This window comes from Semicossyphus pulcher, unplaced genomic scaffold (assembly GCF_022749685.1).
Source record: "Semicossyphus pulcher isolate SPU_LCO1_2020_fin unplaced genomic scaffold, fSemPul1.0.p SCAF_11, whole genome shotgun sequence".
NCBI classification, from domain to species: domain Eukaryota; kingdom Metazoa; phylum Chordata; class Actinopteri; order Labriformes; family Labridae; genus Semicossyphus; species Semicossyphus pulcher.
In genome coordinates, this window is record NW_027211615.1 from 23,766,530 (window position 1) to 23,785,503 (window position 18,974).

General features: G+C 41.2%; 1 protein-coding gene across 1 annotated transcript in view; it reads right to left on the reverse strand.

Moving 5' to 3' along the window:
• The window catches only part of ryr3 (ryanodine receptor 3), a 133,819-nt gene that overhangs the window by 11,773 nt on the left and 103,072 nt on the right, over nt 1-18,974 (reverse strand). The window contains exons 69-94 of the mRNA XM_069683579.1: nt 17,937-18,135; nt 16,674-16,768; nt 16,197-16,342; nt 15,994-16,081; nt 14,919-15,011; nt 13,895-14,062; nt 12,387-12,446; nt 12,154-12,288; nt 11,714-11,826; nt 10,432-10,528; nt 9,262-9,374; nt 9,044-9,095; nt 8,884-8,940; nt 8,607-8,706; nt 8,213-8,292; nt 7,978-8,054; nt 6,687-6,760; nt 4,773-4,853; nt 4,529-4,617; nt 4,314-4,442; nt 4,106-4,210; nt 2,540-2,621; nt 1,089-2,371; nt 913-965; nt 677-842; nt 426-512 (exon numbers count right to left, since the gene is read on the reverse strand). Coding sequence (XP_069539680.1) covers nt 426-512; nt 677-842; nt 913-965; nt 1,089-2,371; nt 2,540-2,621; nt 4,106-4,210; nt 4,314-4,442; nt 4,529-4,617; nt 4,773-4,853; nt 6,687-6,760; nt 7,978-8,054; nt 8,213-8,292; nt 8,607-8,706; nt 8,884-8,940; nt 9,044-9,095; nt 9,262-9,374; nt 10,432-10,528; nt 11,714-11,826; nt 12,154-12,288; nt 12,387-12,446; nt 13,895-14,062; nt 14,919-15,011; nt 15,994-16,081; nt 16,197-16,342; nt 16,674-16,768; nt 17,937-18,135 — 3,822 coding nt within the window. The remainder of the gene's footprint in view (nt 1-425; nt 513-676; nt 843-912; nt 966-1,088; nt 2,372-2,539; nt 2,622-4,105; nt 4,211-4,313; nt 4,443-4,528; nt 4,618-4,772; nt 4,854-6,686; nt 6,761-7,977; nt 8,055-8,212; nt 8,293-8,606; nt 8,707-8,883; nt 8,941-9,043; nt 9,096-9,261; nt 9,375-10,431; nt 10,529-11,713; nt 11,827-12,153; nt 12,289-12,386; nt 12,447-13,894; nt 14,063-14,918; nt 15,012-15,993; nt 16,082-16,196; nt 16,343-16,673; nt 16,769-17,936; nt 18,136-18,974) is intronic.

Here is an 18,974-nt window from a genome sequence, read left to right on the forward strand (position 1 = left end):
CCTGACAATTCTTCCTCGTACATATAAGGACGAATAAGCGATCCTAGAGCAGCCGTGTTTTCTACAACTTTGGAGTCCGCTCCCCCACGAAAGATCGCACACGTGGGGGAGGTCAATCCAAATGCTATCAGCCAATCGTGGCTAAGGTCTGATTTTAAATGGTAAAACGGCTAGTTCACTTCAGGAGGAAGGAGAGGCTCCGAAAAATAATTACATTAAAATATGTATACAATTTTTAAAACCCACATTAGAATAATAATAAAAGAAAATTGATTGCAGAGCTAAAATGTGTCCCCTTTAATGCTTCCGAGTCCCTGAACTCAACTATTCAGTAAAAGAAGGGAGTAAACATTTTTTCTTTGCATTTTTCTGGACTTCCTGTTTAAATTTGCACTTTGCGCAGAGTGAACCTCGGCTTGAGTTACCTTGTAGAAGAGAAGGATGAAGTTGATGGCAAAGCACACAAACAGAGCCAGGAAACGCAGGTTGTAGAAGTTACGAGCCAGGTAGTTCTGTAAGGAAAAGGTCTGGTTAACAGCAAGAAGAACAGCTGACTGTCCTGTTTTAGTGTGTGCATATTTTCTGAAACGAATAATAAGAGCTGAAGCACACACTATTGAATAAAAAGACATTATATAACCATTTTAAAGCAGTTTTATGAAGCGTAGGAGCTCACCAGCATCTTGGTCAGATAGACGTCCAGCAGAGCAAAGATGCTGGACATGAAGGCAGGCGCCGCCTCTTTAGGCTGACTGGATCTGGTCTTTGGCTTCTCCTCTGCCACCGGCTCCTTAGCCTCCTCCTCCTCCTTCGGCTTATCCTCCTTCTCCTTGTTCTCTGTGCTGTATTCAAAACAGTTCGTTTTATTTTGCATGACGATGATTCATTTTCCTCTCACTTTATTTTACTCACTCTGCTTTCTCCTTTTCGCTCTCCGGGGTCTCAACAGGCTTGGCAGCAGCTTTCTGCACAACACAGTGATTCATTTTCATGAGCAGAGAGGCTGGATGGATGTGATAAATATAAGGAGGCGTCTACAAAGTTTAAAACATTCATCACATATGTGGAACTGAAATGTGAATGCAAACCTTCTTGTGGTCAGCAGTGGAGGTCTCCGCACTCAGCTCGGAAACATCCCCCAGGCCCGGCTCCACATGTTTCCCTCCCTCCTTCTTGGGCGCCGTCATCATCTCTAACATCATGTCGACCTCTGCTATGTCTCCTGCTGGCGCCATGGCTGAATCTAAGCTTCCCGATGACTCTATGGCCTCCATTTTCTCCCCTTCAATCACATCTCCGTGGATACCAAACTGGGTGGGTTCAGGCATGTGCCCAAGAATGTCTGTCACCTTTATGTTCTTGGCTCCCTCAACCAAGCCGCCGCCAAACATGGAGGACCAAATGACGTGGAAGAAGCCAAATATGAGGCCGTAGATTCCCTTGAAGAAGCCGGTGAAGAGCATCCAGAAGAAGGAGAAGAAGCCGGTTATAATCTCCCTGATGCTCAGCTTCTTGACTTTCTTGAACTGCTTGCGCACGTTTTTAAGAGAAAAGACTTCACAGACACTGTTGATCTTCTTCTTGACTGAGCGGCATGCAGTGGTGAAGGCTGAAGCAGACTCCAGGGCCTCGTCCTCTAAGCCCAGCTCGTCCAGGAGACTGTGTCCGTCTTCCTCTTCCTCCTCCTCGGGTTGTTCGACCACATCAGGCTCAGAGATCTGTGAGGCAAGCTGCATTTCAAAAATGGTGTCCTCGCAGAAGTTCACAAACATCTCCATCTTCTCGCTCTCTCCGCCCTCGTTGACCACATCAAAGATGAACTGACGCTTGGACTCTTTGACCTGCGGTTTCTCCCACTGCTCGCGGCTCGACTCGCTGATCTCAAAGTACACCCTCTCGATACGCTTTGCGCTGCCCATGATTTCAATGCGACCCAGATAAGGCTCAAAGTAGCTGAGCACACTCTCTGCGAGGTCTAAGAAGGTGGCCAGCCTCGAGTCGTGTGGCATGTGCTCGGACAGGTTGGTGAGCAGCACTGCCACGTTGAAACCGATGTCTTTGGCCGGCTCGTGGAATCGCTCCACAAACTCTTTGTAATTGAACATGTCGTTTTCGTCGGCCTCCGCACACGAGAGCAGGAATTCGATCTCTGACTGGCTGTACTGCTTCTGGCTCTCCATCGACTTCTGGAACTCCTTCTTTGAAATGATGCCTTTACACTCGGGGTCGTACTCTCTGAAGTTCTCGGAGGTCGTCAGGTCCTTCAGTTTGAGGAACATGTCGAAGAACTTGAGGATCATCTCCACGTTGTTAGAAGACTCCACCAGGGTGTCAACCATCTGCTTTCCAATCGTTCCGTTCACCACATTACCTACGGATGTAAAACTTGTATTCGAGTGATTATACACAAACACAATGCTTTATGTGCAAACAATATAGCCATGTACTTAAACTGTGTCAAGAAGCTTGAGTTAACAACAGATGTTATGTGTGCCTTTTGTCATTTCTTTGACTTTGATTGAAAGCTTCAGGCTCTTACCCTCTAGCAGAGACAGCAACATGACAACCATGTCCTTCTGTAAATCCATCAACTCCTTCAACAGCTCAATCTGACTGGCATCCTACGAGGAAACGAGGGTCTTTGTGTTAAAGCTTTGTTCAGGCAGAAGCAAAAACACAAAGTAGTTTGGACTCCAAAGATGTTATAAATCCCTTAACTGCAAGATCATTATTAAATATAGGCGCAATAAAAATGTATTCATAAACATCCTATTATAGTTTTATCAGTCTGATGTTCTTTGATACAGTGGTTTCCTTCAGGATAGGACTGTTCGAGGGATACCACAATGTATCTATAGGGGTTAGATACTATTAAAGTTATGTGAAAGAACAGAGACTTGATTTTTCCTAGTGAATTACTGAATATTTTAACCCCTTCAGGCTTTAAAAACTTCTGCCAATGAAACATCAAAACATAAAACATCATAACGTGATTAGAGGTCGAAAGTCCACATGACCTTATTTTAAAAAGGGCCAATGTGTAGGAAAGGCGCATTTATTAGCAGAGGTTATAGCATGTTTACATTTGTGTTTATTCAACCCTAAATAAGAACTTTTTTTCTCTTTACCCTCAAATGAGCTCTTCACATGTACAGATCATGCAGTCTCTCATGTTGCATAACCATTTTCTGAAGTAGCCCAGAACAGACAACCCACACACTGTGTCTATATCAGACTGTACGTGTTTTCCATTGAGTTCACAAGAAGTTTCTCGTAAAGGCTTGGAAGGGGGAGAGGTTATAAGTTCATTGTGATCTGCACCCTCACCACTAGAGGGCACTAAATCTTACATTCTGCTCCTTTAAAGGGTTACAAGCCAAGAAAGTTTGGACACCACAAAGGTTAAAGGTATAATAAGTAAGAGATTCCTAAAAAAACAAAATATAGACTTTTACAAATATAATATATAAATCCTCACTTATGGGCCTCTATACATGTGTGTTGGTGAGTGTGTGTGCAGACCCTTGTGAGACCCTTCTCTCTGCATCTATTCTTTTGTTTTGCTTTGCATGGAACGTTTTCAGGAGGGGCGCTGTTGCGGTTCCCTGAGCCAATCACAGCGTACAGGTGAGTGTGGGAGTGGTTCAAATTAGCAACTGGGCCCCATTCAGAGCGGCGAACATGGCGAAAGAGCGATGCAGAGTTGGCCTTCTTTCTTTTAGGTGCCTCAAACCGAGTAGGACAAGCTAACAGACGGTTAGCATGCTAGCGCGAAGGTAACCGTGATGCTGTTGGTGTTAGCTCAGTGGGGTGGGCGTGTTCTTGCACAAGAGAGAGAGTGAGCTTCTGGTGGTGAAGAGCCCAGGAGGAGGGGCCAGTTTGAATGTGTTGTTGACAAAATGCAAAGAAAAATCCTACTTATTATACCTTTAAATCTAGAGATTAATGACTCTAGGCAAAGTTAATTATAATGTCTGCTATGTTAAATATCAATTGATTTATATAAATAGATGATGTAGATTTCCTATTTTAACACATTCTGTGTTGTAGTCTCTGGATTATTTGTGTCTCTCTGGACACAAGAAGAGTACCAAGGTTTACGTACCTGAGACAGCTTCATCTGCATGTTGGCAAATACATGCAAGAAACCCACGACGGCATCCCACAGTCTGCTGTGAGCCAAACTCTGCTGGTTCCCAATACACGGGCCCTGTGGGAGAGAGGGATAATGGGAAGGGGGGAATAAAAGACATCATGAAATAACTGGTGGAGCATTATATTGAAAACGTATAGTTGACTGATCAGTTTCTTACCTGAATATACTCAGTGAGTGAGTTGAAAATCTGCTTTGCAACATCAAGAGCTTTGGAGAAGTTGACTTTTCCAGTCTCATCAATGACGTCTTTGCCGGAGTAGTACCAGTAGAAGTCACTGATAGATTCCTGTAGATAACATTGGTGGACAATGAAGGTGGTGACACGAGTAGTTATGTGTACATTATGTTCCTTAATATTTGTGTTCTACACACCTGAAGACGGAGCAGATAGTCCACAGTGCTGATAATGATGTTGACTGTGGTTGTGTTTCCAGTTTGAGTCCTCAGGAAGTTTTGGAAATCTGTTCGAGACAAATATTATTATTTATGTTTTTTCTTCCTCTTTCAGATCAATGTGTCCTCATTGAGCAGTGCACAAACAACGCATACAAACAAAACAATGCTGTAACTTTCAAAGAAGATGACTGATTATAGAATAGGTGTGATCGGGCCTCACCTCCGTTGTGCCCCTCACACAGAAGTTGCAAAAACCGGAACAGATCTTTAGTAAACTCATCGTTCTGTAGCACCTTGGAACCTTAGAAAAAAGACGTTTGGTGACTACAAATGTGACTCAACACGAAGAAAGTATTTATTGACTCAACATGAGGAGGTGTAATAATATGTGAAACTCCCCCCCAGAAGCAATTAATATGAGGCAAGCAGGACAGGTTTCATGTTCAAAAAAGTTTTGAAGTCCAGTGCCTTTAGATTGCAGGTTCAAAACTGAATCCAAAGTTCTTTTTTATAAAAATGCTCTTACAGTAGCTCCAACAGTGAAACAACAGGACATTTCCATAAGCTGGAGGAAGCCTGATAACTTTCACATGCAGGCCTGGATTGGGCCTGATGAGGGATGTCATCTCAGAGAAACAGGAGTGGACAGATGTGGTTACATAATTCATATTAAAAATCAACCAGATAATCCAGTCAACAGGGTAACAGTACATTTATGTGAGCAGATAAAACCATGTGAAAGTTAAACATTTGTATGGAAACCAGCTTTGTGAAATAGGCCCCAAGTCCAATCCAAAGCAAGGCAAAGCTTTGCTTAGGCTGCGGAAGAGTCCACAAACCATTAAGTAGAACCCTCGGGAGGTGGCACTGATAGCCTTACAACGGCAGATTTGAGCATCAGTAATAGGATTTGCATTAGTACATGTTAACATGAAGGGAATGGAAACAAATAACACAGAAAAAGACAGGCAATGGATTCTGACGATCCAACTTCCGTGTGCACTCTAACAGTCGGCATGCACAGTGTGTCCCTACAGACGTCTGGGGGAGGGAGAGGCTGGGTAACAAATAAAGCAGGGAGTATGGACCACAGATATGGAGGAGACATTCATGGTGGAAGCATAGCCATATCAGTATTATCTTAATTAGCTATTTACCCCGCTTTGTGTGGACTGCCATCGATGGGTTTTTAAAATGACAGGAAGGAGACAAACAATACACGAAGACATAAGCAAAAAGAGAGGACATTGAGTTACAATACGAAGAGATATGAATATATCGACTACGAGTGAAAAACAAAGTCATGCAGTTAAAAAGAATAGTTTTAGACGGTGGGAAATCATAGGCCTGGGACTTGTCTACGTTGTGTCTAACGAGATGAGGACCAAATAAGAACTCAGTCATAGTGAAAAATTCATAACAGTAACGAAGACACGAGTAGTAACAGTGAATTGTTAAACACAGAACTCAGTTGAAATGTTTAGCAGAGGACTGAATGATGAAAAGACGGACAGTTTGATGTGAAAAGCATCAAGTGAAGAGTGTGTTGAAAGTTGGAGGGAGAAGGGGGGGCTTGTTTTAATGCTGGACCATGTCCTCTAAGACATTAACCACTACTAACACACCACTGCTCTGAAAACGTTTATAACCACCTCAATAAAAGTTAACACAAAGTATACTAATCTAAATCTATTGCTACATAATATAAAGTCCCGTTATGTATTTATAACTAACACCTGCTTATTGTACTGCAAAGACATTAAAGACACAGCACTAAAGACTTCAGTGGCTCAAAGACTGTAGCGCAAGCAGCAAACGCTATGTTTTAATCAAAATTTACATTGTTTGCAATGCAATTTTTGATTACTTCATCTACAAGGGCCATACAGAAGCTAATAATTAAGAACTAGCATGTATTAACAGCTTTGAGTGGACACTTGAGGTTATACTTTTGTCATGGTTCAGCATTAGTTCAGTGAAGTGAAAGGGTCTTTGTAATTAAGAGTAACCGGTGCTTCAACAGCAGGATCTACTGAACATCAAGAGAAAAGTGTGGTGCTTGAATTACGTACTACAGAAGGGAAAACAGGAAGGATATCAAAAAGCCTGTCTAATAAGACAGCTTTACACTTACTTGAACCTTCTTCTGTCACCATGCCAAGTCCTTCTGCTTTGTTCTGCCTCTCAAACGCATTCAAGTCCAGGACACTAGGGAAAGAAACTCAAAAGTCAAACATAAGCACTTGCTGTCTGAACAGCTAATTCTTGCTGTACAGACCTGTTTGGCCTGACTTCCACAACCCTCTCAGACTAATTCACATAGCCCTTCTTTGTTTCCCACCTTATCACTACTGTCTGGTCAGTAATGATACTATCACTTTTTTAAGTAAAGCTGAATGTTCCAGCAGCTAGCCTTTGCTTTAAGCTATCTATTGCATCGGTTATTTTACGGACGCTATTTCAACTGTTAACCATTATGTTAAGCTAACTACGTCAACCGTTTATTCATTACTTTAAGCTAACTATTTCAAACATGTATTCATTACTTTAAGCTAACTATTTCAAACATGTATCCATTACTTTAAGCTAACTATTTCAAAAATGTATCCATTACTTTAAGCTAACTACATCAACCATTTATCCATTACTTTAAGCTAACTACGGTATTTCAAATGTTTATCCATTATTTTATGCTGACTATTTTAAACCTTTATGTATTATTTACGCTAACTACTTCAAACCTTTATCCATTACTTTAAGCTAACTACGGTATTTCAAACATTTATCCATTACTTTACATTAACTTCTTCAAACATGTATCCATTACTTTAAGCTAACTATTTTAAACCTTTATGTATTACTTACGCTAACTACTTCAAACATTTATCCATTACTTTAAGCTAACGATGGTATTTCAAATGTTAATCCATGACTTTATGCTAAATATTTTTAACATTGTTGTATTACTTTACGCAAACAATTTCAACTTTTTATCTGTTACTTTTGTCTGACAATTTCAACTGTTTAAATGAATTACTTTTAGGTCATTTTTTAAAAACCATTTGTCTTTTACTTTCAGCTATTTTAACTGTTTATTAATTACTTTGTAGCTGACTATTTCAACCTTTTATCCATGACTTTAAGCTAACTTTTTGAACTGTTTAAATCCACTACTTTTAGATAAGTATTGCAACCGGTTTTCCATTACATTAAGTTAACAATTACAATTTTAAAACCATGACTTTTAGCTAAATATCTTGACTGACTTAACTTTGATTGAGTTAATGTATAGATACATTCTTTCAGCTCCTCCACACTCTTTCTACGTACATCCTGGCAACTGCAGAGGAACCCCCTGGAGTACAAGTACCCCTGCTTGTGGTATAAAATGGTCCCATGAATTGGCAGCGATAATACGACAGTACCTGCAAGACTGCATTAGTCCTGAGAGACTTTTGAAAAAGCCTGCATCTCTTTTTTCTTTCAGGTAATCGAGCATTTTCTGAGATGAGAGAAAAAGAAAGGCATTAAACAACCTATTGTTGTAGCAAATTATAACTGTTGTCTCTGAATAAGCTGTGTGGATAAATGCACATTCAGATGACAGTAAATAAGACAAAGAAATGAATATAGTTCAAAATTGGAGCTGCATAATCTGACCTGCTGAACTTGCACATTGCCTCCATTTAGGATGGAGATGCCGAGTTTGAGGGTGCAGGTCACCATGGGGCCCAGACGACCTTAAGATGAAGACAAATGTAACATAGGATGAGGGCAGAAGCAGGTTTGACTGATAATGAAGGTTAAATCCCTGTAGCAAATCATAGGGCTCTGAAAAATGCAAGGTTGTATTTTCAAGATTCATATTATTACCAAAACATCCTATAATCTAGAAATATATGTAATATGCGTCTCCCAGAATTGTATTAAATATTAATTATTAACAATTAAAACCTAGAGCTCAAATGAAGTTAAAATACTGAGACAATAAACACAGATACATTAATGAAAATATAGCAGTGTCCTAAAAAGAAACACGATGTCTCATTAGTACCTTTACTGGCGCTGATCATCTGCAGCACCATCTCAGCGGCCCCACGGGCGTGCAGCCTCGCCTGCTGATACAGGATCTTCTGCTTTTCCATCTCTTTTTCCTTAAGAGCAGACATAATAAACACAAATTGAAATGCACATGTTGCAAATTCTTTGCTGGTAACAGAGGTTATTAGTTTTGACAAAAAGTAAGATAAAAGTCATTCATAATACGGCCATTACTTTCAAAGTCTGAGCGAGCCAATGTTAAGAGAATTGCTGCTGGAATAAGATCGTACCTCAAAAGTCTTTTCTTTCCCTTCTTCCTCTTCTTCCTCCTCATCCTCTGCACAGCTCTGAGGAAATAAAGGGCCACAACCACGGCTCATTTTCTCAAGTGTCAAGTCTTACCAGATGTACAGTATTTTATACATTAAAAGCACTTTAAGGCCACACTACCTTTGCCATCATGTCTGCATACGCTATATATAAAGGATCTTCTTCCAAGTGACTGAAAAAGAGTTAAAAAAGATAAACAATTCCAGTATCAAAAATATATTTTATTGCTATATCTTATCCTACACACAAAACATAATTTATCCACATTGAATAGATCTGCAGTATGGCATTCCTATAATTAAATTGAGATTCATTATATTCAGTGTTTTCCCTCTCACCTTCTCTCTGTCAGAGCGTTGTGGCTGAAGTGGAGAATAAGCTGGTGGAGAGGGTCTGGCTGGATCTCAGCCACCTCCTCTTCCTCCTCCTCCACAATTTTCATCGGGGTTTTCTGCAGGAGTCCACAGGTGCGAACTGTTAGCTCAGCACACATTGTATAGGACGTGAACACTAATCATACCTCTCAGGAAACATAATCCCACCACAGCTTCCATTCATCAACATCTTCTCTTGACGGACTCATTATCAATTGTGCCCATTCACAACTTTGTCAAAAACACTGAAAGGAGTCAGAAACATTCAACTAGCACTGGCATGCAGATGAGTTTGTGCGATGTCCTGGTGATCCGTGGAAAGGACGGGAAGAGGAAGTTAAAAGTAGACGATGAACAGCGCTGGAACCAGTTTTCAAATACATGCACGTTACAGCAAACAGATGCAAGCAGTAAGCCATTTGGTGATGTGACTTTGAACATGATGAATGAACCTAACACTACATGAGCCTGACAAAGAGGGACTATCACAACTACACAAATCTCCAGGAGTCCAAACTAGTCTGACAGATTCATCGGATACATCAAAGATTAAAAATAATCTTTCCGAAGAAGAACAGTGAATAATCTGAGTGTTCTGAGACTTTATTTTATGGCACAGTTTGAGCGTCTTGATGAATTTATCTGCATACAAAGAACTAATATGAAAGGTGATCTTCACATGACTACGCGAGCATGCCACTTACGTCACGGCCACAGAACGTACTGTAACGTCACCTTCACACTTACACTACAGACTTACAGAGTACAGCGAAAAGACAACTGATGGGTTGGATCCAGATCTGACAGCCAAACAGCTAGTGACTCCTAGTGAGATGCCCTCCTTACCACTGCTGTCAGAAAGGCATAGCCTGCTTTTCTAGAGCTGTGAGCGCCGGAGCTGGCCCTGTGTCTCCTGAGTTGGTCATGCAGCCTCTGACCCCTGACGGATCTCTGTTTGAAGGGTTTTGAACGCCTAGAGCGGGGGCCCCTGGGTGCTTTGGGCGAGGTCCCCACCCGGGCGCGCTCCCAAGGCTCGACGGGCGCGGAGCTAAAGAAGCATTCGGCAGACAGGACTGGCAGAGGGGTGCCAACGCAGGGCACGTGGGGCAAGGGCAAGACAAGCCCAGTACTTACTGCCAGATCCTGAACTAGCTTCTCCTCAAAGGAGTACTCCTCTGCCTCTATCCAAAGTCTCTGATAGGCCGGGATGAAGAAGTTGATAGCGCGATGCCTGGGGAAGGGGGAGGTGAGGGGAGATGGGGAGGAATGGAGGGGGGCAGGGAGGGAGGTACAGTGGCATTAGGGTGGGTTCTGGTGAGTTTTTGGAGGAGACAGGAAGGAGAGATGTAGGGGAAGGAAGGGGTTACAGGAAGTGCATTTCAGGCAGGATGGTGATTGGTCAATGTGGGACCCACTGGCTCTTCTGACTGGTCACGTTTGCTTTATAAAATAGCTGCAGTTACTTCCCTGGGGTGGTAAAAGTCATTACAGGAGCATGCACACTTTAGGGGAGATATGCAGTTTTCCAACAAATCGGTGGATCTACTGCAAAAACTTTTTTTACCTGCAGTTACCAGATTTACAACACGTGAATATCGCCTGAACAAGTCGCACAGATGTGTTGTAAAACTGCACAATCTTTGGCAAAATGTCAATGAAAAATAAATCTATAATAATCATCATTAAAAGCAGGAAGCAAAATAACATGAAACAACTTTTAAACTGTATATTACTGTAACAAAGCATACTTTTTTTAAACCAAGCAGCCATCTATTAAAAGTCAATAATGTATCTAAAATATCTTCTATCTGTCTTTCTTCTTCTTCCCTTTCTTCATTCCTTCCTTCAGGGTACACCTGAAATGAGACAAAGGCCTGCAGCTTGCAGTGTGTCCCCACTTTCCCATTAAAGTTTGTTTCAGTCAATTCTTGGCCTCATTTTCTAGCTGACCAATCAGAATCAACAGTGCAGAAACAATTGGTTGCTAGGCAGAGATCGGTCCAGAGCCTGGTGGATGAAGGGAGGGGGGGGTTGAACAGATGAAGCATTCGCCCCGTAGTTTCACTTTACCGTCAGCAGGGAGAACAGGCGGTCAAAGCTGGAGGCTTTGAACGCCCTTTCCAGCCAAACCTCCCGATAGCCATTCAGGAAGTAATTATTATTTTTGTATCTGAGGGAGGGTGAGGTTGTGTTATGCAAGAAAACAACACAGAGGAGAGAATGTCATTAGGGAGGTGAGGAAGGGTTTACATGGGCACACAACAATAAAAAAAAAAATGCTTCTCCCTCCACAGAAATTTGGTGACTTGTTATGTACGGTTAGATTTTCACAAACCTCTTTTTAATAGTTCATGTCAATATTTATGTATTGACATTGTTAACGGCACAAGTGTGCACGGGTGTTAAACAGACTCACCTGGGTAGATTGTAGAGCGGAGCCATGCGGAAACAAGCCACCACAGCGCGCTTACGCTGCTTGGACAGCAGCTTGTGCCAGACACACTTCTTATTTCTCAGAGGCTGCTCCACCTGACGGAGAGGAACATTACAAAGGTGACACACAGTGAGAAACAGTGTATTATTTAATCTAGATAATAAAGTCTAATGTAGATAATTTACTAAATATGATCTTTGTATTGTATTGTGAAAAAAGCGTTGCTGCAACAACAGTTATTTTATCATCAATTTGACTGTTAGTTACAGAACCTAAGAATTGACTGCTGTTCATTCCTTTCCTGAATAATCATCTGCAATATCTGTGGTCTACTTTTATGCCTGAAGAGCAATAACCCCCAAGCTTTTCTTTGTGAGGGCATGAAAGCATTCAAATGTAAGGTAAGAAGTGTGTGTGTGAACCTGCTCCAGGTGGAAGACCGCAGCAGAGATGCTCTGCACTCGGTCCACTGTGTGTTCTGAGTTGGCAGGTTCCTCGCTCTTCACCACCACGTTCCTGTACAAGTTCAGCTGCCACTGGACCGCTGGGTCTTCAGACTACAATACAGAAACAGTCAAATCAATCACTTTAAAAAACTATCAAACACTCATTTAAACTGCTGTTAGAATTATAACTGTACAGAGCATCGTGTTACCTTGTCCTGGAGGTGGAGATTCTGACGCAAATGTTCCTTCACCTCATCGTCTGTGTCTTTCTATGAAGGGTATGCATAACAGAGTATTATGAAAAGCAGAGTTAAAACAGGTTTGGTATGCAACATGGCAAAACTGTTTTTAAATGTATGACTATTTGATGTCTATTGCACACAAGAGGGAATTAAAGTTGACGAGAATGGCACACAAGTTAATGTTTTCATCAGCTTGAGATAACAAGGCTAGTTTTCTCAAGACATGATTAGTCATACTAAATTACTTTTGTAGTCCTGGGATCATTTAATAATTCGCCTCCCACCCTCGGCCCTTTTCAGCGTGTCATCCCCACTCTCTCTTCCCCTTTCCGACACTATCCACTGTCCTCTTTCTCCAAATAAAGGCATAAAAAGAAAACCTTTGTTCATTTGATCACACCTTATTTCAGCCTATAAGATCACTGTTACGACTGTCTTCAGTCAGACGCACTGATCAGTAATGGCTAGGGATAGACTGATTATTGGCTGGGCCGATTATCGGCGCCGATATTTGGCATTTTGACGCATATCGGCATCAGCCTTATTTTTTATTTTTATTTTAATTTTTTTCTTTAAATCTGACGGCCGATAAGAGTTCATTTCTTTGCAAATTTTGTTTAACTTTGTTTTATTTACTTTATAAAACTTCAGGAAGTTATTTATTTATTTATTTAAATTTTCAGTTAACTTTATAAGAGATGCTGCTGACCCTGGGAACTCCCTGCGCTTTTTGTTTGTTTGTTTAATAAACATATGCTTAAAGGCATTTAAACAAAGTTAAGTGTTGGTTTTTGTATTATTCAAAATTTTGACGCCAATATTTTCACTTTTACTGCAAATGAATATCGGCTCCAAATATCAGTTATCGGCCTCCTTGACTACTACTAATCGGTATCGGTATCGGCCCTGAAAAAACCATATCGGTCTATCTCTAATAATGGCTACTCCTAAATGTCATATTTTCAGCTAAAATCTGTCACAGTTGTCAAAGAGGCCATCTATGCTGGCATGGCACTCCTGATCTCTGATAAAACATTATTACAATGCGTAAGAGGAAACAACCTTTTGTGTTCCACTGATAACGGGTTGATTATCTTTTAATCTCAAGATAACACAGCTTGTTTTTGGAGATAAGGGAATAATGTAAAAGTGATCGTGAGATAAAAGCATTAAAAAAAACTGCAAGCAGAGACGTTACAGCCTCTGTTTTACAAATTCAATACAGTGAATTGAACAAGACTGAAGGTAGAGTTGTGATTTTAAGTACAACCACGGTCTGGTCAAGACGCACCACTTCCAATGATAAAGCATGTGCTTATTTCATAGAAGATTTACACATCTAACAACTCCTAATGAGAAGCCCAGCTCCACTATCTATCAGTGCATCAAACCTTAAATAACTTGAGATAAAGCTGAGCATTAGTTAGTCTTCAGGAGGTCTCACAGTTTCACCAGGTCCCGTTTTGTAGGCTTACCAGACTGTAGCGTATCTTGGCGAGGGAGATGAGCTCCTGGTCTCCTGGGGTGCACATGTTGAGGCCGATGGGCAGCATCTTCTTCAGGGCAGCTACGATCAGAGAGGTCTGGATGGAGTAGTACTCGCCCCGACGGCGCTTGTGTTTCCTCTCCTGGTCCCCCCCTGCCTACAGAGAGAAATCCGACAGGCTTACTCTTATGAAGGTTTAAGGTACTCTAAACCTCTTGACAGCTTAAATTAAATCTTAAACTACCATCTTTTTAACTTTTTTTCTCTTGAACTGACTTTAATCTTTATAATTTAGCACTCAATTGATTCTGAGCCACTAAATCTGAGATCCAATTTTCATGTCCATCAGGTCACAATAAGTGTGTTTCACCTTTAAACCATTGATCAAGATAAATCACACATGATGGAACCAAAGTGCTTCAACATCAATCAGTCATCAGGCAGAGTCCTCCGGGATCAAGAGCTTCTCTCCACAGAGAGCGATCGAGTCAAAACACCCCAACAGTGCAAATAAATAAACTGTCCAGCTCTGCCAAAACAAATAAACAACAAACTCTCACAGTGGCAGCTAGGTGAGCGGCTGTCAACCTCCAGATATATGAGCCAACTTAACGACGGCAAATGCCTGCCTGATATGACATATGTCGTAAACCCCTGGTGTAGAGGGGGAATTTAAAAGGTTTGAACTCGTCCAGAGGATTTCTAAAACAACTCACAAGTGCTTATGAAGACTTTCCTTTCATTAGCAAAGTCTATGAATTACAGGAGAAAGAATGTGCGCTAAATATTCAGGCTGTGTTTTTCCAAAGTGCTGACAAAGTGAAGAGGAGAGCAGGAGAGGAGCGAGATAAGTCCAATTTAAACCAAGAGAGAACTGAGATGAACTCTGCTCCATCTTCTACTGTGGATATGTCTTTTAATGTTTTTTCATTAAGCAACTTGCATAGTCAGCGATATCTAAAATTGTGCAATTACATCTACCCTTATGATATGAAACATATGATGATATTTACCTTGGACATCTTCGTCTGGCCCTCTCCAGTCAGGAAGCCCAAATTGTTGATCTCATTCTGAACCACAAAGTTTTGCTCCTCACGCTTAAAGTTCTGGTTAAGAGGACAAGAAAGGAGGTTAATCAGGAAAGACATCCACAAGAGATATCAAACATCGAATTGTGAAATGCAGGCTTGGGGAGTAACGGAATACAAGTAACGGTGTTACGTAATTAGGATACGAAAAAGACACTGTTATAGTTACAGAAAAAAAAGAGGTAATTAGATTACAGATACGTTTATTAAAAATGAGGATTACTAGCGGGATTACAATTTTAAAATATATGTAAATTGAAGACGATATGATACCAAAGATGCTCTGTAACATCTGCCGTTTCATTTCTAAACCGTCCGTCTGACCGTCTCTGATAATACCAAGCACCTGCGTGCACATGTTACGACACTGTACAAGTCTCACAACACTGCTCCTCAAAGTTGCCATCAACAGTCTCTGGTTGCCATGGCCTGTGGTGAAACAAAAGCTTTCCCTGGGTGGAAATGGGAGCAACATCGCAGCACAGTGCAAGTCACGCCTTCCGGCTGTTACTATCCAAAAACTCGACATCTAATTTAAAGAAACACTTACAGGTGAGACCAACCGCTAACGTCAGCTACACAGAATTCCAGTTAAAAATGTTCGCTAACCTGTCGCCTTCTACTTCTATGCTGTGGGTAAAAACACCAGCCCTAGACTGGAATAAGTTTATGGCAGTTCACTTGAGTGTGAAGTAGTTTAAAAAAGCATACTTAACAAGTACATTTAAATGTGCATAATTACCGCCATTAATTTAAACAGGCATTCAGGAGGTAGAGTGGTGCTTGTATCAGGGGCAAAAGTATTGAAATCTCATCTTTATTTGCAGATTTATTATTGAAGTAATCCAAAAGTAATCAGTTGCGTTGCTTTAAATTGATACTGGATAAGGTTACTGCTTACATTTTTCAACAGGTAATTAGTAATTGTATCGGAATACATTTTCATTGTAACCCTCCCGACCCTGGTGAAATGACAACTGAACTGAATGGTGAGACTCACATGGGACTTGCACCAGAGGATGAAGATCTCAGCCACCATCCTGAACAGCTCGGTGGAGTCTGCATCCGGCTCCTTCAGCCACCTGGACCTGGAGGGGAACAACATTGGTGACCATGTTATTGGAAGTTGTGTTACGTCTGTGTGGGACAAGACAATTGCTCGCAAAAACCTTGAAATAAAACAAATCCTGGTGCATCATGTACCTGTTGTTGTCCACATATTTGATGAGCATGGGGTAGAAAGCGTAGAGATCTCTGCATAGCACAGCAAACTCATCCAGGATGAGCAGCTCGGCCTCCTGGTTGTCTCCTTTACTGTCAGCCTTCAGCGCCTCCTCCTCGGACACAACCTACGTTAGCAGCACATCAGCAACTCATCAACGGTAATCAATTCATTAGTCTAAACGTCCTCACACTGACCCCTTCCAACTCAGCGGTAATAATCTCCTCGCTGCGTCCTCTCCAAGGGGGGGCAGAGGTATTTTCACTCTCAGTGGGTGATGTGCATGAGCATAATGTTCTGGACTAGCTCCTGTGAAAACTGACAGCTCCGAATATACACGACAGGTTCAGCAGCTAATGATGAAGTCAGCAAAAAATCTTCTTTAACCACAGGTATCACTGAGCAGTGGATACAATGTGCTGCTTTCACACCGCATGCAGTGTATTTTAAGCTCTCACCTTCACCGTCTTCTTCCTCAGTTTGTCCAGTGTGCTCAGGAAGTGGGTTCTCAGCAGATCTGCTCCAGCCTTGCAGATGATTGGCTGTGAGTAGACTGGAGACAGAGACAATGGGAAATATATTCTGAACACGGGCCATGGAGAAACTGGAGGATTTGCAGCTCAAGTTTTGAGAACAAAGACGACTTCCCAGGAGAAGATTGGCTCTGGTATCAACTGTCACAACTGTCAAACTACCAGTATTTTGAGGTCTTAGAACAAGTTTTAATGTTAGCTCAGCACTTTTACTTTTTACTGTTGTCGCTCAAAATAACAGAAGTACTAAACAGTAAATATTAAAGTAATAATCTGAAAGATTTTCATTCAATAAATGTCTGTTAAGTCACTATCTATCACCGAATGACCTGACACAATGGTGATTGAGCCCATGGCCCACTAATGAAAGCCTTTACATTTGCAGAATGAGGGACTGGGTGTCTGTGAAAAAAAAATCACAAGCTGCGTCCAGTTAGTGACGCGTTTTCCATCACCCAGCAGTGGTTGTTCTGCCAGAGAGGGTAGGCGGAGCTAAGCGGCTGTTGCGAGTAAACAGTAATCTACTATGGCTGAACAAAGAAAGAAAAGATGGATGACTACAGATACAACTTCAACAATACGTGATAATCCAAAGAAAAAGAAACAAATTCAACGCTCAGATGAAGCCAACCGTGGACGTCTGGATATGTGTGAAGTTTACTCTGTTTACCGTTTATCGCCATAGGTGCCGCCAAAGAGAACAAAACTGAGATCTTTGAGATTACAACTTTAAACAGAGATTAGTTAAAGCATTACTTTTTCTTTTGTCTAATTTCCTTGTTTGTAAAGGTTAGACGTACAATATTCAAATATGTTTTTTTAAAAGTGAGTAAGTTCCTCAGACTAATTGGCCCCACAGCAGCCAATTATCTTATCTGCCCTTTCCTGAACTCCCCAAAAATTATGTTTTATTGCATTTAAATTAGCTCTCCAAATGAGGTTCCTCGTTTAAAACTCATCTCAGAGTCCATAAGTCTCATGGCTTATTTGCATTTTTTTAGTGATACCTTGTGACCTGTTGTTTTATACTTGTACTTCTTTTCATGTGGTCCCCAGGAAGACTAATGGGGATCCAAGTGATTAAGTCTAAATGCAAATATGAAGCAATTAATTTGGAATATTCCCTGATATTTCTTGACGAGCCTAAAGAACTTATCACAGTCTGCGTTTGCTCCGTAAAAGCATTACCTGCAATCCTCTTCATCCAGGGGGCGTCGTCGATGCCCAGGTTGTTGTTGAGGATCTTGAGGATGTTTCCCAGGATGATGCTGAGGTGTTCAGAGGTCACCATAGTGCAGCAGTTGGCATCTTCAGGCGAGTTCTCCGGACCTTTCTCCCACCAGTAGGACAGATAGTTACACAGCATGGGAAGGACCACCTCAATGACCTGAAGGAGAGAGGTGGAAGGTAACGCGTCTGCATAACGTAAGGTGAGATAAGTCAATCAAAACAGATCAAGGTGTTATGTTTGTACAATTTGAAGTCACATTTCAGTTCAAGAGTGGAAGCTGTTCATGTGTCACATCTAAATCTACTTAAAACGTACATCACTTTTTTGTGCTCCTACAGAGAAACATTCAAACATTTTGCACTCTCAGTTGTTGAAAGCTGCTATTTTAATTTTGGATATGTTTTTATTTTTTATTTAGCCTTTATTTAGACAGGTCATCTCATTGAGACACGTGGTCTCATTCTCAAGAGAGACCGGCTTGGACGGCAGCATCAACACAGAGTTCCAGACAGACAACAATCAATACAAAGATACAGATACAGAGATACAAGCAATAATAAAATCATTAAAGTGATGAATGCAGTCAACAATAGCTGCCTGGTACCTGAGCTCTGGTTCCCACAGACGCTCTCTTCATGTTTTTTAAAGTATTTTACTATCCCCTTGGGGAATTAAGTTGGACAGCTTTAAGTTCTGCTGTAGTGTGCTCCAGGTTGATGGGGCAGAGTGAGGAAAGGCCTTTTTAACGAGTTCAGTGCAGACTGATGGGGTGGACAAAGTGATGAAACCCTGGGAGCGTAAGCTGTTGCAGCACTGTTTACGTTAGATGTAGCTGGATAAGTGTTACACGTCATCAAGATTAGATCGTAACATAATATTAAGAACATACACTAAAACTAAAATGATATCTTCTTAAAGTTTGATGCATCTCTGGGAGAGAAAACTGTTAATAAACAAAGTACATAAACCCTTCATTAAATTGCTACTCTGGTAAA